General features: G+C 41.4%; 1 protein-coding gene across 8 annotated transcripts in view; it reads left to right on the forward strand.

The window, feature by feature from the left end:
• Window positions 1-22,412, forward strand: part of PTPRU (protein tyrosine phosphatase receptor type U) — a 464,942-nt gene that overhangs the window by 420,782 nt on the left and 21,748 nt on the right. For all 8 annotated transcript variants that reach the window (XM_072979748.2, XM_072979749.2, XM_072979750.2 and 5 more), the window contains 3 exons: window positions 228-368; window positions 14,201-14,326; window positions 21,547-21,704. In XM_072979748.2, the coding sequence (XP_072835849.2) occupies window positions 228-368; window positions 14,201-14,326; window positions 21,547-21,704 (425 nt within the window). The remainder of the gene's footprint in view (window positions 1-227; window positions 369-14,200; window positions 14,327-21,546; window positions 21,705-22,412) is intronic.

Genomic DNA, 22,412 nt, shown 5'->3' on the forward strand with positions numbered 1-22,412 from the left:
GAGAGAACTCAGAGTGACATGCATGGCTCTACCCATTTCCACTTTATTTCCACAAGCCTCCTGTGAGATGCTAACGGGCTTCGTGTCATCCATTGAGTTTCATGGGACTGAAACATGCGTCTCCAAGGCTCCTCTCCACCATTCTAATCATGACACCAGCTGCCATGCTGGGGGTCCTGCCCTGATGTACCTGCTCTGCCGTAACCCCATATCTCTTTGTTCTTCAGAGCTACACAAAGAGCGCTGCCTTCATTGTGACCTTGCATCCGCTGCAGAATACCATCACAGATTTCTGGAGACTGGTGTATGACTATGGCTGCACCTCCATTATCATGCTGAACCAACTCAACCAGTCCAACTCTGCCTGGGTGAGTAACAGAGATCCGTTTGCCATGCACGGATGGTAGGGAAGAGTAAGAGCCTCAGTTCGGTTATTTTTTAAAAAAATAAGAATCCTTCAATATATGTAAATTTCTTCATAGAAAGAATTTGGCTAAACTTAACAGAATGCATCTGTAATGATCCCTCCCTAGAATATTTTACTATAATATGAATTGCCACTAGGAAGACTGTCCAAGGTGTTCCTTCTTTTAGGTAGAGGAAATTGCTGGCAAAAGCATTGTGCTAATCTGTTGTTAAATCATTGAAAATAAACCTTTCATGATTTGTGGATGACTCAGTTCTTCAAAGCATTGTCAGCTGCTTTTTCCAGTTAACAAACCAAAAGCATTGTCAACTGATGGTTCCAGCTAGCAAACCCATGCAGCTGCAGCAGCTGGGTCTCTCTCGGATTCAAATATCCCAATTTCTTTTTTAAATGAATTGGATGCATTAGATAGCCCTGTAGGGATAATGTTTTTAAGATGCTGGCAGCAGTAGTGTAAGGGAAATTTCAGAGGTTCATTGTCCTTTCTTGATTGTCACACCATGACCCCTATGACCTACAGGCAACTACTTTGTGTCATAGGCTCAGCAATTTTCCCCATTGCCACACTCTCCATTTTATAAACTCTAGGCACAAGAGAAGGCTTAGGTTGCCTCCCACTGTCAGAACCAAGGTACTCTTTAGGTAACTTGGATAAGAGGGATGTAGCTTTTTCAAGAGTTTATGCTAGTGTTGACAATCATACTATTTGTGGTTATGGACAGTCAAAGATGGATTTCTCTTATATCTTAGAAGAGATATTTGTTTTCCCAGTTTTAATGTATATAATTAACTGTTGACTACTACTGTATATTTAACTTGTTGTAACATATTCACCAATAGCCATTAGAAACAATACAGAAAAAGATCAGTTTTTGTCTGAGCTGCTCCATATTGAATATTGATTTTTATTTCTTTTTTTTTACTTTCACCCGCTTTCAGACATTCACTGTATTAACTAGGGAACCATCATACCTTTTGCTCATAAAAAGGTGTGTATTGTGCAAAGCAGGTGGCTGACAAACATTTCGAATGCTAACTTGATCAGGTTGTCCCTAAAGTAGTAATTGCTTGATTCTGGAGGTTCCATGGACTTCCTCAGATATGCGGAGGAAACGCCAAATGCACTTGAACAACAAATCTGCCTGCAGTCAAACTTGCTTTAATGTGTACATTTAGTGAGGGGAGTTTTTCCTGTCACCACTACTATTAGTTCTTTTGCCAATGCAAGGAGAAGGAAAGATAAATCTGAGATTCATTGAAATGCTAGCCCAGACACTGGTCAGTCTTTACTCCTCAGTAAACACTTTGATTTTCCTGAAACCAAGCTATGAACTATGCATTTATTTATTTTTAAAATAGATGTTCTCAATTAATATGCAACCATTTTTAGACTTGAAAGTATATTCAGGTTAAGTTTCAAAGGAGTAGCCATTGTTAGCCAGTGCATGGATCCCCACTTGGTCACAAGGCCATGTATCAATATGATAGTCATATAGTCTCTCTGTTATATCTGAAGCACTAGACTTGAAGCATGAAAGCTGGCATTAAAATATAGCCATTAGTCTTTAAGGTGCCAGAACATTTTTGTCTCTTGTTATATTTTTGCGCCAAATTAGAAGTTATAATACTATTACTGGAGAAAGTAACAAAATATGAGCGGGGACTAGTCAGCCTTGATCCCATTTTGCTTCTGTACATAACAGATAATGAAATAATTAAGTGAAACTTCACTAAATTCCTCAGAAAATCCCAACATCAAGGGGCACACTGGTATCCATTTCGCCTTGGGAGAAACGGGGTTCACACTGGGGAGAGGTTGCAGAAGGAGATGAAAAATCAAATCATCTCTGGATTAAAAAAAAAGAAAAAAATTGTGGAGTGGAATACAGATAATAGGGAATAGAGCAGCTAAAGCAAGGAAGGAAAGAGTGAAGAACTGGAGATCTACACAAGAAATGGGAAGGACAAAGTATGAGATGATAGCAAGAACACTGGCCAGAGAAGGACACAAGATGAAGCTTTGGAGCTCAATCACAGACAGGGTCAGTGGGAAAGTATCATCTTTCTTTCTGTCCTCAAACACACACATACTCCTGTGGCCTGATGGAGATAGGGTTATCATACTTCAAATAATAACCGGCTGGAACTGCATATTATGCAAATCAGACAGTTTACTTTGCATACTATACAAATTTGTATACATCTCCTTCTTTCTCCCTCTTGGTTGCATACTCACTGGTTCAGTGCAAAGGGATCAGTGTCAGGAGGCAGTCCAGGAAATGGTCTCACTTTCACTCTCTCACTCACACCCATGTCAATGGGCTCACTATCTGGTCTTACGTTTTGTTCCTGAAATCACAGGCAACACAAACCTTCTCTCCTGACAGCCCTAGCAAAGCACACTGAGAAAAACAGAAGGCATTTTGGACAAGAGATGAGCTTGAAGATAATGAGGCAGCACACATTTATGACAAATAAATGGGAAAATCTCCCACCCCCCGAAGTACTTTGAAAGATGAGCATTTTGAATATAATCTTCTGTGAATTCTTTGGCACAGCATGTCACGGTGCCTATGGGAAGTGGATTATTCCCTGCAGCACCGTATTTATATAAGCATTTTCTAACCAGCCTCATAGGATAATATCCTTCAAGGCAGCTTACAAAAATAATGCAATCGATACACAAAAGCAAAATAAAATAGTACCATATTAACGCATCATACATGAAATGGAACAAAAAAGATATATAATGTAAGGTAAAACAGAATCATCAAAATATAACTAGCTAAGATCAAAAATCTAAAAGCAGCATTTTAGCTGAAAAGGAAAGATACAGTTGGTTTGCCGTAGTCATATTGCTATCCTGGCATCAGACCTTTCAATTCCAAATGATCTCTTCCAGCTGAGTTATGTATACATCAAGTGGCGTTAGGGTTCAAATCAGAGAAAAGATGTTAGCAGGATGAACACCGTGACCATTGAATAGAAGGACTGCTATTCTCCTCTGAACCTGCCTCCAGGAAGCTCTGTGTTAATACTTTGAACACAGAGCCTGTATCTACAATGGTCACAACAGTTAGGAATTGGAAACTGTGCCAATACTGTTGAATCCCTACAGCTCTATTATCAATCAGGGGCATGGAGGCTCTCTTTTAATTTGAACCCCCCCAAAAATTATTTATTTATTATTTTGAAGAATGCTGTGCAATCCTGCTGCTCTTTTCTCATTCTTGGCCTGCATGAGAGAAAACTCCCACGGAAGTCGGGAGCATGCAGAAGTCAACAAAAAGAGAAAAGATGAGTACACGAGAGAGCAAAAGTGCGACTCTTCCTTCTTCCTTTACTCTTCAACTGGCCTTCCTCATCCTTGTGCTGCAGGGGTGTTTTATACATGAACAAAGTGCAGAAGCTGCAGCGGTAGCACCAGTATAGTGCTTGCCTACAAGGATTTACTATGTATTTACATACTGGGGTACTACTACTGCCAGGCTTAATCCTGCCTTCTTGCATCCTTTTGCACCAGAAAAAGGGCACATGGATGGCAGAGCTGGATGAGGTTATAGTTTGCAGGGTTACAAACGATAGGTGGAGAAAAGGGCCTTGGGGCCCTTGCCCAGATGTAGAGGTGCCATCTGGTGCCCATCCAAATTGTCACTTGCCATGGATTCCAAGCTTTTTATTTTTACAAATTGCACGTCTCTAGCCCTTATGAAAAAGAGATGGTGAAATATGCAACTAACTTGACCTAATGACAGTCAGAAAAAGCCTTTCCATTTAATCAGCCAGTGAGAGAAGCCATCCACTGTTTCACAATGAGAACATGTTTCCTTTTGCATGCAAACACCTACATCCTGTTTGCAGAAATCGGTTTGCAGAGAGGCTTGCACTGTTTCAATGCAAACGACCCGCTGCAGTGAATGCTGTCTTGGGGATGATGAGAACTGTAGTCCAAAAAAGGAACATTTCAAATCTCTGGCATTATGCATCTTACTGCATTTCCTGCTTTGGCACGGAGTTGGAACTGAGGGTGCTTATGTTCCCTTCCAGCTTTGCAACATTAAATTCAATTGATTTCCCTCAGGCTTCAGGCTTCTGGGATACTAGCTGAGAACTTAGCTAGTACTGTATTGCCTAGAGGAAAGGTAGAGTCACAGGAAGAAGGGGGGAAGGAGGAGGAAGGAAGGGGGAGTTTGAATTACTACAAAATTCTGCTGTTATTTTCACTGTTGTTTAAGCCCTGATAGTTGCTGTACTGTTTAGATTTCAGTAAAGAGATTTTAGACATTTAGTAAAGGAATACTGAAGCTCCAATCCTTTGGCCATCTCATGAGAAGAGAAGACTCCCTGGAAAAGACCCTGATGTTGGGAAAGTGTGAGGGTAAGAGGAGAAGGGGATGACAGAGGACGAGATGGTTGGACAGTGACAACGAAACTACCAACATGAGAGCACAGAGTACTGTCCTCTGAAGATGCCAGCCAGAAACTGGCGAAACGTTAGGAAGAACAACCTTCAGAACATGGCCAAAGAGCCTAAAAAACCCACAACAACCATTAGATCCAGGCCGTGAAAGCCTTCGTGAATACTACCAACATGAATTTGACCAAACTCCGGGAGGCAGTGGAAGACCGGAGGGCCTGGCATGCTTTGGACCCTGGGAACACGAAGAGTCAGACACGACTTAACGACTAAACAACAACAATGGAATTCACTGTCCATGCCTTAGTCTTGACAGAGCTCTTTGAGATGCTTAGATATATGTCCTAGTAAAATAAAGGAATCTTACACCTCAGTAAAGGTACACCTCTACTCTTCATGAAGCAGAAATTAGGCGAGTTGCTTTCTTGCACTAACACTCCCAGGATTCTGAATTGTGTAGTTTACTTAATGCACACAAGTTTTGCCTTGAATTTTATTTCCAGTATGGCATAGCAGTGAAACAAAACCATACCTGCTACAGGCAGGTTTAGGAAGCTGGCAGCGCTCTGGATTAGCACTTGTTTGTAATGGGGACAGGTAATGAAACATGGCAAAGAAAATTAAGCTAGGATATTTTCTAGTTATCGTAAATATTCAAGCTCTGTCTCTAAAGAAAACGACGCCCTTGACTTCTTCAAGTTGCCTTCGCTTTCCCTTCCATTTTTTTCTGAATTTGTATCACTCATGGGGGAACGCCTGTTGTACTTTTATGGCACTGTAGGAGGGGTGGGGTTTGTTGTTGTTTGTTGTTGTAAATCATTAAAAACTGATAGCAGAAAACAACAGCCATGTCATGGAAAAATATCATCGGAAGACCAATGTATGTGAGAAGATGTTATTATTTATTTATACACACCAGCAATGTACAAGCCTGTTTCCCTCTCCCTGTACAAATCTGACGCCCTGAAAGCCACTGCACAGATCTCAGCTCACACTAAGAGTTGTGTCCCCAACTGGAGGCACAGGGAAGCACAGCAGTTCCCTTAAACTTCAGCCAGCGTGCCAAAGACCAGCAAATCAATACCCAGTTTCACCTGAGGTGCTATGAAAAGAATATTACACCGGCCACATAGGTGGAGTTGGCAGTCGAAGGGCAATACACCACGTGACAACATAGATTTTGCACCTGCTTAATACGGAGTTTGGAAAGAAGCAGAAATCCCATCCTAATTTATTAAAAAGTATAAAAGGCAGTTATGCTCCAGCAGTCCGTCACATTTCAGATACTTCTAGTTAGTTTTGTGCTATATGTGGTGCTGCTCTTAAAGATAGTCCAGAAATTTCAAATGGTAATGATTGGTGGCTATTTATTCATTAATTAAAAAGTCTTAAATCTGTCAGGAACAGGATTGCCAGGTCACTAATTATTGAGATTTCTGGTCTAAAACTAGGACTGGAGTGGAAGGCTTTTTTTTTAGTAGGCAGGCTGGTAGCAAAATATAATTCACAATTACTACCATATTAGGCCTCACGTCATGTTTTCAAGACCCTACACTGCTGTTGAGGTTGTAGGAAGCTTACTGTCCGGCCATAGGAGATTTTATTCCCATGTCTGGAAGTGCTTCCGCCAGGTATTATGGAACAAAGAGGTTCAGAATATTGGTACTTAAGAATTAAAACACTTGCACAAATTTCTAGTCCATGGACTATATACAATGTCTTGTGAATTTTGCAATATGTTTGAATGATAAGTTGCACAATTTTCTTAGTTTAGCAATAATAAACTCTGGCCACCAAGAAATGCTCTTTGTAGAAAGAAACTGGATGGTGGATTATCAGGGGTGTCAGGGAAAATATGGAGCATTGGTCCTTTCTTCGCAGAATCTCAAAGGCTTCTGGCGAAGTTCATGGTATATTTAAGAATCCATTATATGTCTGCAATGTTAATTTGTCTGGAAAATGTACTAGGTTTAAAAAAAACCCATAAGATTAGTTTTAAAGACTCTTAATGGATGTCTGGAGAAGTCTTCATTAACTGGATTATTTTATGGTTTGAGATCAGATACTTTATTGCAAATGGCCCAAACTTTTCCGCTGTAACACTGATCTGGAAGCAGGCAAGTGAATGAATTAAAAGACCCCCTCAGGTGAAGAGGGCCATTCCTTTCTCAATTGCTTTTGCTTTGTTAAAGAGGACTTCCAGGTGCTTCAATAACGGGACAAAAAAAGACACACCGTCTTTGGTGGTACCATGCCAAGGAGACCTAGTAATGCTGCAAAGCCGGAGGGAGTTTATTCAGGAGTGAAATTAACTCTGAGAGCAACTGACACAGAGGGCAGCTAATTCTGTGACATAAAGGCAGGTTTGGAATTGGGAAACATAAACATAAGGACTAGGAGCTTTCTGCCTATACTAGATAAGTGGTCTGGTTTTCCTATAGTTAGGGTGGCTTCCAAGCTTCTGTTGCTTGATGCTGTCTCAGCATTTGGAGTTTCAGATCCCCGCAAGGCATTTCCTCATTCTTCTGGTTTCCATTATGGTTGGTCTTATAGCTTTGACCCATTTTTAAAAAAACATTTGTTGAAGGGGGGGGGGGATACACGCATCAGAGGAGGGAGGATAGTTGAGTTTCCATGAAGATGCTTTCTTGGAGGGGTCACTTTCTCCTTCTTTGCTTAGTTTCCTGTGATAATGGTAAAGTGGATTTTACATAAAATACAGTGGATATAAAAAGTTGACACAGCCCTGTTAAAATGTGATGTAAAAAAAGGAGACAAAGATAAATCCTTTCAGAACTTTTTCCACCTTTAATGAGACCTATTAACTCAGTTGAACAATAAACTGAAATCTGTAAGGTGGAGGGAAGTAAAAAACCTGAAATAATATGGTTGCATCTGTATGCACACCCTCTTATAACTGGTGATGTCGCTGTGTTCAGCAGTAAACAGTCACATTCAGACTCATGTTAAGTAGGAGTCAGTACACCCCTGCCATCATTTAAAGTGCCTCTGAGGAATCCCAAATAAAGATCAGCTGCTCTAGTAGGTCTTTCCTGACATTTTCTTAGTCACATCCTACAGCAGAAGCCATGGTCCACAGAGAGCTTTCAAAGCATCAGAGGGACCTCATTGTTAGAAAGATATCAGTCAGGAGAAGGGTATAAAAGAATTTCCAAGGCATTAGATATATCATGGAACACAGCAAAGACAGTCTTCGTCAAGTGGAGAAAATATGGCACAACAGTGACATTACCAAAAACTGGATGTCCCTGCAAAATTGATGAAAAGACTCGAAGAAAATTAGTCAGGGGGGCTTCCAAGAGGCCTACAGCAACATTAAAGGAGTTGCAGGAATATCTGGCAAGTACTGGCTGTGATACATGTGACAACAATCTCCCGTATTCTTCATATGTCTGGACTATGGGGTAGAGTGGCAAGATGGAAGCCTTTTCTTACGAAGAAAAACATCCAAGCCCGGCTAAGTTTGGCAGCCTCCCAAAAGCATGTGGGGGAAAAGTGTTATGGTCTGATGAAACCAAGGTTGAACTTTTCAGCCCTAATTCCATAAGATATGTTTGGCACAAAAACAACACTGCGCATCACCAAAAGATCACCATGCCCACAGTGAAGCATGGTGGTGGCAGCATCATGCTTTGGGGCTGTTTTTCTTCAGCTGGGACAGGGACCTTAGTAGAGGGAATTGTGAACAGTTCTAAATACCAATCAATATTCACACAAAACCTTCAAGCTTCTGCTAGAAAGCAGAACATGAGGAAGAACATCATCTTTCAGCATGACAACGACCCAAATATTACATCCAAATCAACAAAGAAATGGCTTCACCAGAAGAAGATTAATGTTTTGGAATGGCCCAGCCAGAACCCAGACCTGAATCTGATTGAATATCTGTGGGGTGATCTTTAATGAGACCTATGAACTGTACAACTCAGTTGAACAACAAACTGAAATCTTTTCGGTGGAGGGAAGATTGCAAGGGCATCTGCTGTGCACGGCAGACGCCCTTGGAATCTGACAGATTTGGAGTGTTTTTGCAAAGAAGAGTGGGCAAATATTGCCAAGTCAAGATGTGCGATACTGATAGACTCATTCCCAAAAAGGCTGAGTGCTGTAATAAAATCAAAAGGTGCTTCGACAAAGTATTAGTTTAATGGTGTGCACACACATGTAACCATATTATTTCAGTTTTTTATTTTTACTTCCCTCCTAAAAGATTTCAGTTTGTTGTTCAACTGAGTTGTACCGTTCATAGGTCTCATTAAAGGTGGAAAATGTTCTGAAATGACTGATCTTTGTCTCATTTTTTTTACATCACAGACACTTGCATTTTAACAGGGGTGTGTAAACTTTTTATATCCACTGTAATCTACTACTCGAGCAGCCTCCGGAGTGAGTTGAGGAGCTCTGCTGCTTCATAAAAGCTAATGCCTATAGTGCATTAAGGTGTTGATAAAGGAACATTGATAAAACTTGGGGGGGGGGGGCAAGGAAAGCCATCAAACATTGGCTTTCAGTGGGGGTGGAGGGAAGGCTCGCAATCTTACAGTGACAAGCTCAGCACTGGTTAGACCTTATCTAGAACAGTGGTTCTTAACCTTTTTGAAAGAAACGCCCCCTTGAGCCATTGAGGAAGTTATCATCGCCCCCCTCCCTGCGGTGATGATATCTTATTTATTTATTTATTTATTTATTTATTTATTTATTTATTTATTTATTTATTTATTTATTTATTTATTTATTTAAATCCAATGACCCCTGAAAACAAAATTAAATTCCAAGAAAGTGAAATGCCCCCCAAAAAGAAACATTTAATGATTTAGTTGCAAGTGAATTTTAAGACGCAAAAAAATAATATAAAAAGGGCATAAAAACAAATGCAGGAACTAAAAATTTCAAATCTGAAACTAAATTAAAATTGGAGGAAAATATATATTCATGCACACTGTAAAAAGGCTGCAGCCATCTTCACAGGTTTGGCTTGCTCCAGTGCCCCCTACCGCCCCCCTTCTGCTCCAGCGCCCCCACGCCGCCCCTTTTTGTTCTACCGCCCCCCTGAAAAATGAAATCGCCCCCTGGGGGGCATTATCGCCCACGTTAAGAACCACTGATCTAGAATACCGTGTCCAGTTCTGGACACCACACTCTGAGAAGGATGCCAACAAACTCGAGCAAGTTCAGAGGAGGGCAACGGGGATGATCAGGGGGCTGGAAACCAAGCCCTGTGAAGAAAGGCTGAAAGAACTGGACATGTTTAGTCTGGAGAAAAAAAATAAGACTGAGCGGAGATACAATAGCACTTTTCAAATACAGAGGAGGGGCAGGATCTGCTCCTGATCATCCCAGTGTGTAGGACACACAACAATGGGCTCAAGTTACAGGAAGCAAGATTTCAGTTGAATGAATATCAGGACAAACATCCTGTTAGAGCAGTGTGGCAATGGAATCAGTTATCTTAGGTGGTGGTGAGCCCTCCAACACTGGAAACATTCAAGAGACGTAACAGAACTGGAAAAGGTGCAGAAGAGAGTGACTAAAATGATGACAGGGATGGAGCACCTCCATTATGAGAAAAGGCTACAGCATTTGGGGCTCTTTATTTTAGAAAAAAGGCACCTGAGAGGGGGACATGATTGAGACATATAAAATTATGCAGGGGATGGATAAAGTGGATAAAGGGAAGCTCTTTTCCTTCTCACGCAATACCAGAACCAGGGGACATCCTCTCCAATTGAATGTTGGGAAAGTGAGAACAGGCCAACTGTGGGGCCACTGCGAGATACAGGAAGCTGGACTATATGGGCCCTTGGCCTGATCCAGCAGGGCTCTTCTTAGGTTCTTAAGAGAAAATTGGACAACCATTTGTGAGATCAGCTTTGACTTAGATTCCGCACTGAGCAGGGTTTGGACTCAATGGCCTTATATGCCCCTTCCAACTCAATTCTATGATTTTGTGGAGATTAATGGATTAGGCCAGTGGTTCTTAACCTTGGTTACTCAGATGTTTTTGAACTGCAACTCCCAGAAACCCCAGCCAGCACAGCTGGTGGTGAAGGCTTCTGGGAGCTGCAGTCCAAAAACAGCTGACTAGCCCAAGGTTAAGAACCACTGGATTAGGCAAACCTTGTTCCCAAATGTGATAAGGAAGAGGACTAGGTAAAGATGGCAGTTGGTCAACCCCCAAATCAGCATTGTTTTGTGTAAAAGGGTCGTTAGGCAATTAGTGGGTTTCTGGGTGCCCACATCTTTCTTTTTGTTTTGTTTTCCATAGAGTACTGCAATTTCCCACAGTGCTTTGCAAATGCTAATTAATTAGTTTGCCTGAATACTTTGCCTGACATTTGCAGCAATTGCCTTGTGTGAGAGAAAGCATGCTTACAGAAACTATTTTGTATTTTAAAAGAACCCCGAAATCCATTGAACAAAACTGATGGGAAATAAAAACTGCTTAAAATTTAAGTGTTTTAAGCACAAGACTCCCCCCACCCCACCCCAAACAAATGACCCACAGTTTATACAAAAAATCTCATCTCTTTGTTATTCCAGATTTTTACATTAATATGGAGGAAGGAAGAATTATTTTGTTATTATTATTGTTAAACAGCAGGGAGTCAGCATTTACCAGAACTGTAGGTACTTAGGAAGATGAATTTGGGAAGTGAAAGAAGGGCATGTTCTGGTCTGGAAAACAGTTCATGAGCAGGGTGGATTCTCTGGGCTGAGTCTTGATTTCTCAAGCAAGCTTCATCAACAGCTGAGGCGCAGGATGCCCTGGCTGTTGTGATTTTGAGGGTGGCTTGTACAGTAGGTAAACATAAATAAAAGGACAGGTAGCAACTATTACTGAGAAACATAGGTAAGGTGAGGCAAACTGCAAGTTTGGAGTCCCTGCAAGATCAAAGCCATCCTCCCCAACGCCCAGGTTTCACAAATGGCAGGTGGCAACTTTGGGAGACATGGCTCTATGTAAATCCTCACGTTGCCCTGACTTTGATCTCCTGTGAACCAAAATCAGAACAGGTATTAAAATGCATTAAATATGAAATAACTCTGGACTCAACAGTGTTGTTTTATCTTCTTTTATGTTATACTTTCTCCTCGGCACCTAAAGTCTACATTCCTGCTTCTTGCCACCGTGGCACACTAGCAAATATGGCTTTGATGTGATTCTGCTTCCCATAATTCTACATTACCTTATTCTGCGTGCCCCACTGGGCATTTTATTCCTTGGGGATGTCTACACAATGCTGTTTAGCCACATTTATTTTAAATGTTTACCAGTTTCGCGCTAACATCCAATAAATCAGCCTTTATAGCAAACAGCTTTAGAAAGGTGACTTAGAGGGTATATCCCTCGCTTGAACTATGTCTTCCCGAAGGAAGTTTTAATATCCAAATTATAGCTCTGAGTCCGGAAGGCATCAAGATCACAGAGATTTATAGCCCCTATTAATAACCAATTATTTCTCAAACACATTTGCCACGCAGTAAGGCCTGAGCTGTCAGATGGTCTGAAATGCTAAATGTTCTGTTAAAGTGCAATGACAAACATCATATATTTTGTGTTGATGCTGCCTTCCTGGCCATCAGTGGCACAAAACAGTCGCGTTCATGACCCTTGAATTGAATGAATGAATTGAATGAATGAATGAATTGAATGAATGACCCTTCAGCTGCGCTGCTGGATGAGAGATAGTGGGAGCAGGATCTTGTCCTATCAGCGATCTTTCTCTGACACTTCTAACACAGAGGAATATTAAACCTTGTGTTTCCAGATTTCCAAGTTGGCAGTGGCTGTGCAGAGATTGTGGCTGAAAAAAATGGCTTATCGTCAGTGGCGCTAAATGTAGTTGCAATTCTTGCAGTTGCTAGGGAGAGTAGATTTCCTCAGCAACAGTATCTCGTTGTGTGTGATCCTTGCTGTGATGCAAAGGGCTTGGAGATAGCTTGGCCTTGAATGGACAAGTATGTTCCCTCAGCTTGACAAAATGTCTACCCTTGCTGGAGCTAGAACCGCTGGGAGCTGCTTGTAGGTGTGAGTCAGCATTGCTGTGAGAATTTGGAGGCCTCTCTGCTGGAGTAACATAATAATGGCGCCTGCAGATTTTATAATCTTGCAACAATAATGTTAGAACTGTAGAGTTGCGAATCATCAAGTCCAAGTCCCTGTTAAGAAGATACAGTGGGAAATCGAACTCTCAAACTCTGGCTCCACTGCCAAATACCTAAACCAGTGAGCTATCCAGCAGTTCTTGGGAATTTTATTTTAATTTTTTACACTGCTGCTCCTAGAATCTATAGTCGCTCACAACTTAGAAATGTTTCCATGCTCTGGGTGACTGCTGAACTCCCGCAATTCCAGACTTACCACTTATCACTACACCATTGCCTGTAGTGCTGAACAACATCTCTACTAGAAAGTATAAAAATATATGGGACTTTTTGAGGGGGTGGGAGATAATAGAGTGTTACACATAAACCCATATATAAATATTTGCTACAGTATGTTGTATCTCTCACTTATGTCTGAGGAAGTGGACTTTTCCACGAAAGCTCACATTAAAGTATAACAGTTAGTCTTTAATTTTTGTCTCTTTATTTGTTCTTCTATTTTTCTTTGTTTGTTTGTTTTTAACCCATAATTGCTTGTATAGATTAACATACTTACCTCATCTACACCTAAAACCAAGCAAGGAGTGCTGCTCCTTAAGAAAAATCCCAAAATCCACAGGAAGGCAACACCTTTATTAGGACCAGTAAAATATGCACACAAGATTGTAAGCAAACTTTGGAAATTCCAGGATGAGTTTCCCAAATATTTTTATGCAATTATTAGTTCCATCCCACCTCCACACAACACATATAGAAAGTGATATTTTGCAATTAGATATATTTTGAAGTGAATGATTTAAAATATATGGTAAAACTATTTAAATAATGATTTTTTTGTGCAGATTAATATGTATACTGTATACTAGGGCAGAAGAGGTTTCCTGCTCAGTGCACAGAAAAACAACATGACCTCGTATAGATTTGTCCATCTCTAGTACCTGAGACTGTGGTCACACAAGCTAAATGTCCCCCTGTTGTTCCACGACTTTTAATTGTGTCCCTGTTGTGGTTTGCAGTCACATGCCATATACTATCCCAGGATATGTGTCCCAGTGAGTTTTTGAAACACTGCAACATTTCCTTCCAATTCAGTAAGCGCCTAGAGCTTCTTGTTGAGGCCATTTGACAGAAGTTAACTGACACATCCACACAAGAGCTCATAGTATAAATGACAGATTACATTCCAGTACTACATGTTCTGAACTCTATACTGTTCTCTTTCTCTTTAGCCTTGTTTACAGTATTGGCCGGAGCCAGGATTGCAGCAGTACGGGCCGATGGAAGTGGAATTCATTTCTAGATCAGCTGATGAGGATGTTATTGCTCGTCTTTTCCGGGTACAGAATATAACACGGGTGAGAAGCCTAAAATATCATGCTGTTTTGGGAATTTGCATGTACATTTTTTTAAAAATGACTCATTTTCCTCTAAAAAAAGAACTTCTGTTATCATTTTTCCCAGTGTATTTTCTTAAAAATTATGTTAAAATGAATTGTTTTACTTATGCGGTGGGTTTTCAAGTATATTTTGAGGATATGCTTTTATCTCAAGTTTTACACTGGTTACCTGACAATGGAACGAAACAAAAATTCCTAGGGTTTCCTATCCAGGAACATTTTTCTCTAGAAAATGTAGCCCAGAGATAGCAAAACAAGAGATCTGTTACCAGATGCACACCTTCTTTTTAAACCATCTCTAAGCTTTGATAGCTTAGAGATGGTTTAAAAAGAGGGTGTGGCAAGAAGGGTGTGGCAAGAAGGCAAGAATAAACATCGAAATCCTGGGCGTCAGTGAACTAAAATGGACGGGAATGGGTGAATTCAATTCCGACGATTATCGTATCTACTACTGTGGGCAAGAATCCTGTAGAAGAAATGGAGTAGCCCTCATAGTCAAGAAAAGAGTGGGAAAAGCTGTACTGGAATACAATCTCAAAAATGACAGAATGATTTTAATACGAATTCAAGGCAGACCTTTCAACATCACAGTCATCCAAGTTCATGCACCAACCACCAATGCTGAAGAGGCTGAAATTGACCATTTCTATGAAGACTTACAACACCTTCTAGAACTGACACCACAAGAAAGATTTTCTCATTATAGGTGACTGGGATGCTACATTAGGGAGTCAAGAGATAAAAGGCACAACAGGGAAGTTTGACATTGGAGTTCAAAACGAAGCAGGACAAATACTAATAGAGTTTTGTCAAGAGAATAAGCTGGTCATCACAAACACTCTTTTCCAACAACACAAGTGGTGACTCTATACATGGAAATCACCAGATGGGCAATATCGAAATCAGATTGATTATATTCTCTGCATCCAAAGATGGAGAAGCTCTATACAGTCAGCAAAAACAAGACCTGGAGCTGATTGTGGCTCAGATCATCAGCTTCTCGTAGCAAAATTCAAGCTTAGACTGAAGAGAGTAGGAAAAACCACTGGGCTAGTCAGGTATAATCTAAACCAAATCCCTTATGAATACACAGTGGAAGAGAAGAACAGATTTAAGGAACTAGATTTGGTGGACAGAGTGCCTGAAGAACTTTGGATAAAGGCTCGTAACATTGTCCAGGAGGCAGCAACCAAAACCATCCCAAAGAAAAGGAAATGCAAGAAAGCAAAGTGGCTGTCCAACGAGGCCTTACAAATAGCAGAGAAGAGAAGGGAAACAAAATGCAAGGGAGATAAGGAAACTTATGAAAATTGAATGCAGACTTCCAAAGAATAGCAAGGAGAGACAAGAGGGGCTTCTTAAATGAACAGTGCAAAGAAACAGAGGAAAATAATAGAAAGAGAAAAACCAGAAATCTGTTCAAGAAAATTGGAGATATTAAAAGAACATTTTGTGCAAAGATGGACATGATAAAGGACAAAAATGGTAGGGACCTAACAGAAGCAGAAGACATCAAGAAGAGGTGGCAAGAAATACACAGAGGAATTATACCAGAAAGATCTGGATGTCCTGGATAACCCAGATAGTGTGGTTGCTGACCTCGAGCCAGACATCCTGGAGAATGAAGTCAAGTGGGCCTTTAAAAGCATGGCTAACAACAAGGCCAGTGGAGGTGATGGCATACCATGAATTTGACCCAACTCCGGGAGGCAGTGGAAGATAGGAGGGCCTGGTGTGCTCTGGTCCACGGGGTCATGAAGAGTCGGACACGACTAAATGACTAAACAACAACAAAGCTTTCTTAATGTGCATGCAGACACAGACATGGAAAACAAAACAAAAAAACAAGGAAGACATTTATGGTTTATAATTCATGGACCACTTTCATTCACCTTACTTCCTGCCCTCCCCTCCTCCCCTGTCATGCAGCATTGCTCAGAGAATGAAGCTATTTTCCTTTCCCCTTCTGTTTCCTCCACTCAGTGTCTTGCAGAATTGATTTGGCATAAAAATGAGTTTGGAAGACCTAGTCAAAAGCAACAACTTGGTTCTAATTCTTTCTTTTTTCCCTAGTAACCAGAGCATAACTAAATTACTTAATTTAATTGAGTGAATACATGTTCACTTAATTGTTGCTGCCTGATGAGGAATATTTCCACTCTTTTGCGGTTTAATTGATACTTTTACCTAACTCCATTGTTGTGATGGTATGATCTTATTAAATGATGAAGTGCTGGCTCATCCTGTGCTCTCTGCTGCTGCGTTCTGCTCCGTTGTGAGTGTTGAGGTCACAGGCAGGTGGATGGCAGGAACACTTGTTCTGTATCACCGGCGAGCAGAGGATTGTATTTTCATTTTTTAAAAGTTATCTAAAAAGTACCTATTTTTCATGCTCTTGAGAAATAAAAAAGGAAAGAAGTAGGGATAAAAATTGAACTGCTATAGTGGTAACTAAGAGGGACGTGGTGGCGCTGTGGGTTAAACCGCAGAAGCTTCTGTGCTGCAGGATCGGAAGACCAGCAGTCATAAGATCGAATCCACGCAATGAAGTGAGCTCCTGTTGCTATGTCCCAGCTCCTCACCAGCCTAGCAGTTTGAAAGCATGCAAATGCGAGTAAATAAATAGGTACCACCTCGCTGGGAAGGTAACAGTGTGCCTAAGTCGCACTGGCCACGTGACAATGGAAACTGTCTTTGGACAAAAGCTGCTCTATGGCTTGGAAATGGGGTTGAGCACCGCCCCCTAGAGTCGGACACGACTGTACTAAATGTCAAGGGGAACCTTTACCTTTACCTAGTGGTAACTAACCATCCTTGGGAACTTGGGAACTTTAACTGTAGCAAACCACTTTTTTTATAGTAGCTTTCAAAGCTTTGGAGATGCCATAGCTGTTCCCTCTCTGTTCTCTTGCTGAAGATGCAGGGCTCATTCTTAATCAGCATCAGATGATACCACATTATCCAGCTCCTGCCAACACTTGTCTTTGCAGGCTATGTCTTGAATAATTGCAGGCAGGCACAGTGGTGATAGAATTCAGGGAACCGAATGTCATCAGACACAGATTCCTTCCTGGTGTTTCCCAAGAAACTCAGCAGTCAGTGGCATGAGCTTGAGTTTCATCGGAGGGAGGAGAAAAGAAGGGAAGAAAAAGAAAAGAAGTGCGGAAGGAAAGGGACCACAGCTTAGTGGCAGACTTCATGCTTCCCCAGGTCCTACCTCTCTCATCCATATAAAAAGGATGCTAACATCCCCAGGTAGCAGGTCTTGTAAATACACTGTCTAGAGCCACTGTCTTCTGGGCTAAGCAACATTCAACGGGATAGGGAAGTGGACCCAACTGATATAAAATGGCTTTCAATGTTTCCTTTCCCCCATTTATACTCCTTCTTAGATTGGAACACTTTCAGAAGTTAATTCATTAACTTGCTCTGCCTTTTGATAAGTTATAAACAGAGCTCTCCAGGCAATGTAAGGTAAAGATAAAGGTAAAGGTTCCCCTTGACAATTTTTGTCCAGTCGTGTCCGACTCTAGGGGGCGGCGCTCATCCCGCTCTTCAAGCCATAGAGCCAGCGTTTTTGTCCGAAGACAATCTTTCCATGGTCACATGGCCAGTGTGATTTAGACACGGAACGCTGTTTACCTTCCCACCGAGGTGGTCCCTATTTATCTACTCGCATTTGCATGCTTTCGAACCGCTAGGTTGGCGGGAGCTGGGACAAGCGAGGGGTGCTCATTCTGTTGCGTGGATTCCATCTTACGACTGCCAGATCTTCTGACCCTGCAGCACAGGCTTCTGCGGTTTAGCCCACAGCGCCACCACGAATGTACCAATCGTTAAAAATATCAAATAGTAACAATGAAACAATGACTGGTATTTTTATTCCCAGTTTTCTCATGAATTTTCCATATATAAAAATGAGTGAAAATTGTAGTGCACTTTCATAAAATGTATTGTTGTAAACATTTCTCTCTCCCCCCACCTAAAATATGCATCTTTTTAATATATGGGAACTATATCCCAAAATATGGCGAAGTTCCCAGATCAAAGTGTTTGCGGTGTTTTGAGTCTGTATTAGTCCGGGAAGTGCAGATCAGATTTGCTTACAGTTTTATAGCAACTAACATTCTTGATTAGGTTCATTACTCCCTCAAATTGAAATTTCAGCAGAACTCATCCAAATGCTTAAGATCTCGCGGACAGATAAATGCATCCAAACTTTTTGCTGATAGCTCAAGAAACCGATTATTGGTCACCCTCTCTCAGTCCTGTATTCTTCCTGCCCCAACCCATTATAAAAGCATTAATAGCAGCTTGAGTGCAAGTCCCAGTGATTCATCTGATAAGCCAGTCTTGATTCGCTCGGTGTTCTCATCACCCACAGAATCTCCTGATTTGGTGCTGAGCTCTGCCTCCACCTGTGTTAAATCCTGGGCAATCTTAGCTGTGTGCACATAATCCCCCTCCTACCAGAGCCCTTTAACCACATTAGATTGCAAAAATAACTAGATTACCAATGTATTAAAGGGCATCCTCTCCTTGGTTTCCTTGCCTTTCAAGATTTCTCCCCTTCCCCTGACATACACATAAAGTTTACAGTGGAGAGCATAAGAATAAGACTAGGTCCTGTTGCCAGAAATTATGTTGTACTATGCGTGTGTGAATGTGCTTGTTTGTGTTTAGGAGAGAGATGGGCAGAACAGAGGTTAAGGCTTGGAATAAGCTCCGAGTAATGATAAATCAGGACAAGGGATGAACAGATCCAATTTCTTCCACGCCGGTCTTGTTCCTGCGCACTGTTGCCTTTTCTTCTAATTTAATGTGAAGCATTTCCAAAATGAATTTGAGGACTGGCACATGAGCAGTTATATGCCCAGCTTTAATTTCCTTCTGTTTGCTTTTACATTTTCTTTCTCGTTTCTTATCCCTTATCAATGTGCAGAAGCAGAGCAAACAAAAGGAATCTTCATGAGCTTGGGTGCTTGCTTGCTTGTCTCACTGAGTGCAGGCATCAGAGTTAGATTTTTCAAATGTAAGGTCTGATGGTACAATGCAGTTTGGGACTTGCTCTGGCTTACTCTGGGTCAAGTGAAATATTCCATTTTCATCAGTAAGAAGCATTGCAGAGATACTGCTGCCAGAAGCTAGACTAAGTGATCTGTCCTCGGCTGCTGCGTCAGGGCACGCCAGTGAGACACACAATGACCTAGTGGCGTTCCCCTTTTTTTCTTTGTGATTTTTGTTTCAGAAGAAGAGAAGGTAAGTAAACGCACAGCCCTCAACAGTTGTACAGAACAGGGGGTTTGCCTAGGGCCCTTCCTGCCTGAAAGCATGGCAGAGTATAGCAAAGCAAGTAGCGCCATCTATGCAGGACATTAGGATAGAAGCCCAGAGTAAATTGGGGGGCCATCTAAATGCAGCAAAGCTGGCTTGAGACATTTTGAAGCAAAGCATTACAGATCTGCATCTGAAGAAGAAATGGGTAGGTATGAAATCGTTAGCTAACCCCATCGCTCACCACAACATCTTGTTCTGTACAGTTGGTTGAGTACAGCATCCTTGTCTGCTTTGCATTGGTTGCACTAGTGCAGGAATGAGCAGCTTGGGACCCTCTAGATGTCATCATCGGACAACTCCCATCAGTTGCAGTCAACATAGCTGGTTGTGAGAGATCTCAGGAGTTGCAGTCCAACAACATCTAGAAGACCACAAGCTGCCCATCCTTAACAGTTTGAAGTCTCAAAGATGGTTGCCCATATCTTCAACACAGTTTCCACGTTTGTTGGCTTTTGTTGTATTTCATGTTCACAGCAAGGCTAGGGGCCGTTCCCGGTGAAACCAAATCCCAAAGAACACTTATCTATTTGCAAGTCTTTCTTCCCATAACAGTTCAATAAATATGCAAACAAGGTGGCTTTACTGACTTCAACTACACGTCTCCTCTGCTTACAACTTGTAACATCTGTCTTTACCTGGGAAGGGTACCTGGAGACTTGAAAACCTCCAGTTACTTTGTTCTTTTATCGTTGACTCCGTTAAGGTGCTATCACAACATGGATTTTGCAATGTATTCATAAACATAATTATTAAAGTGGATCCCAAGTTACAAACTGTTGTTTGAGGTGGGGCCTGTCTCTAGAAGATGGGTGAAGCTACCTTATCCAAGCAAGTTACCAAAAACTGGGGACTTTTCCAGAGGTGGGATTCAGCAGGTTCGCACCTATTCTATAGAACCGGTTCCTAAATGTACTATTGGTTCGTAGAACCGTTTGCTGGCCTGAGATGAATGAAGGAGGAGGGGCCAGGTGACCAGCGACGAGCGGGGGGAGGGGGGCACAATTAGCTGCCTCCCTTCCCGTACCACACTGAGCCATCTGAGGTGGGGTGTGGGTGAGAGAGATAAAGCCCTGGAAAGAGCAGAGGCATCACTGGGGGAAAGGGGGGGAAGATGAGTCCTTGACGTCACTGGAGGAAAGCCTATGGCCTTGAGGCGGGGGGGGGGGGGTGATTGACAAGGCATGAGGGCAGGATACAGAGGGAAAAAGTTTTGGGGTGAGACCACTTCAGTCAAACACCCAACCGTCCTCGTTTTACTATGATTTTTTTCAAGTTAAAGGTACCACATAAGACTGTTGCTCTGCCTAGAAACCACATTAGGTATGCAAAGGCGGCCTCCAGGTAACAACAAGCAGGGCTATCAGTCATTTCAGGAGCAGGAAAGGGGAGGGAAGCAATTTTTGCTGGTGAGCTATAGGGTGAAATAGGAGGTAAAGGGGAAGGAGAGATGTGTCAGTTTTCTGTCAAACTTGGTCATAAGCACCCACTGTGAGGTGTGTGTTTGTTTGTGTGTGTGTGTTTGGCACATGCCCACGGTGAGGGTAACAGCAGCGGTATGCCCAAACAGATACACTTATCCAGATGTCTTAATCATGTGAGAAGTAGTTGTGATGATAGGCAGTAGGGAGACCACTGTGGAAGAAACCCTCATCGGATCCCACTGTCCTGGGCATTTATTTATTTATTTATTTATTTATTTATTTATTTATTTATTTATTTATTTATTTATTTATTTATTTATTTATTTATTTATTTATTTATTTATTTATTTATTTATCCGTCATTAGGACATAGAACCTGTTGTTAATTTATTTGAATCCCACCACTGGACTTTTCTCTAGTTGCAGGAGGGGCATCTGATGGTTCGACACTTTCAGTACCTGCGATGGTCAGCATACAGAGACATCCCAGATTCTAAGAAGTCTTTCCTGCATTTATTAGCCCAAGTAGAGAAGTGGCAGGTGGAGAGTGGTGACGGAAGGACAATCGTGCATTGTTTGTAAGTATCACCGGGCCTGGTGGGGGGAAAGGACAGTAATTAGCATTTTTCAAATGGAGTTCGTGTCACCAGCCATGCCCAACAATAATGTACACTCTTGAGAAACTTAATTTAAACGGAAGTCTTTGAAATATAAAGAGTCTTTATATTGTTAGAAATAACAGTGTGAAAAAAATCTCCCAGTCTTGATTGCATGCTATGGTACACCTACAGTCTGATTCTATCATTAATTCACATTAATTTTAAGACTCAGCATTTTGCCTTGCTCTCGCAATGGAATTTTATTTGTATTTGTTCTACTTCTCTTTTTTTTAAGCATTTTTTTACATTTAATGTATGTACAACATAACATGATTTTGTCCATATTTTGCGCATGGGATAAAGCTGTTTATAGCTGTTCAAATTTTAAAACGTGCATCGTTCTGTGTGTATTTTATTTCTCTGAAACACATCAAAAACATTTCAGACATCTAGACATTGGAGGCAATCTTTGGTTTTTCTCTCGACAAGTCTTAGGTGTTTCAAAACTGGTATTACCATCAGGAACTTAAATTCTTTTCCAAGCATAGCAAGAAAAATAGCTGAGCACCATCATGGTGCAGTTGCAGTTTTCTACAGTTTGTTTACAGAATATGGTGAGCTGCCCTTTGATGCCACACTCTGAATTGTCCTCTCAAAACAAGTTGTCAAATGGGTGGGATCTTTGGA

This window comes from Pogona vitticeps, chromosome 9, assembly GCF_051106095.1.
Source record: "Pogona vitticeps strain Pit_001003342236 chromosome 9, PviZW2.1, whole genome shotgun sequence".
Taxonomy (NCBI): domain Eukaryota; kingdom Metazoa; phylum Chordata; class Lepidosauria; order Squamata; family Agamidae; genus Pogona; species Pogona vitticeps.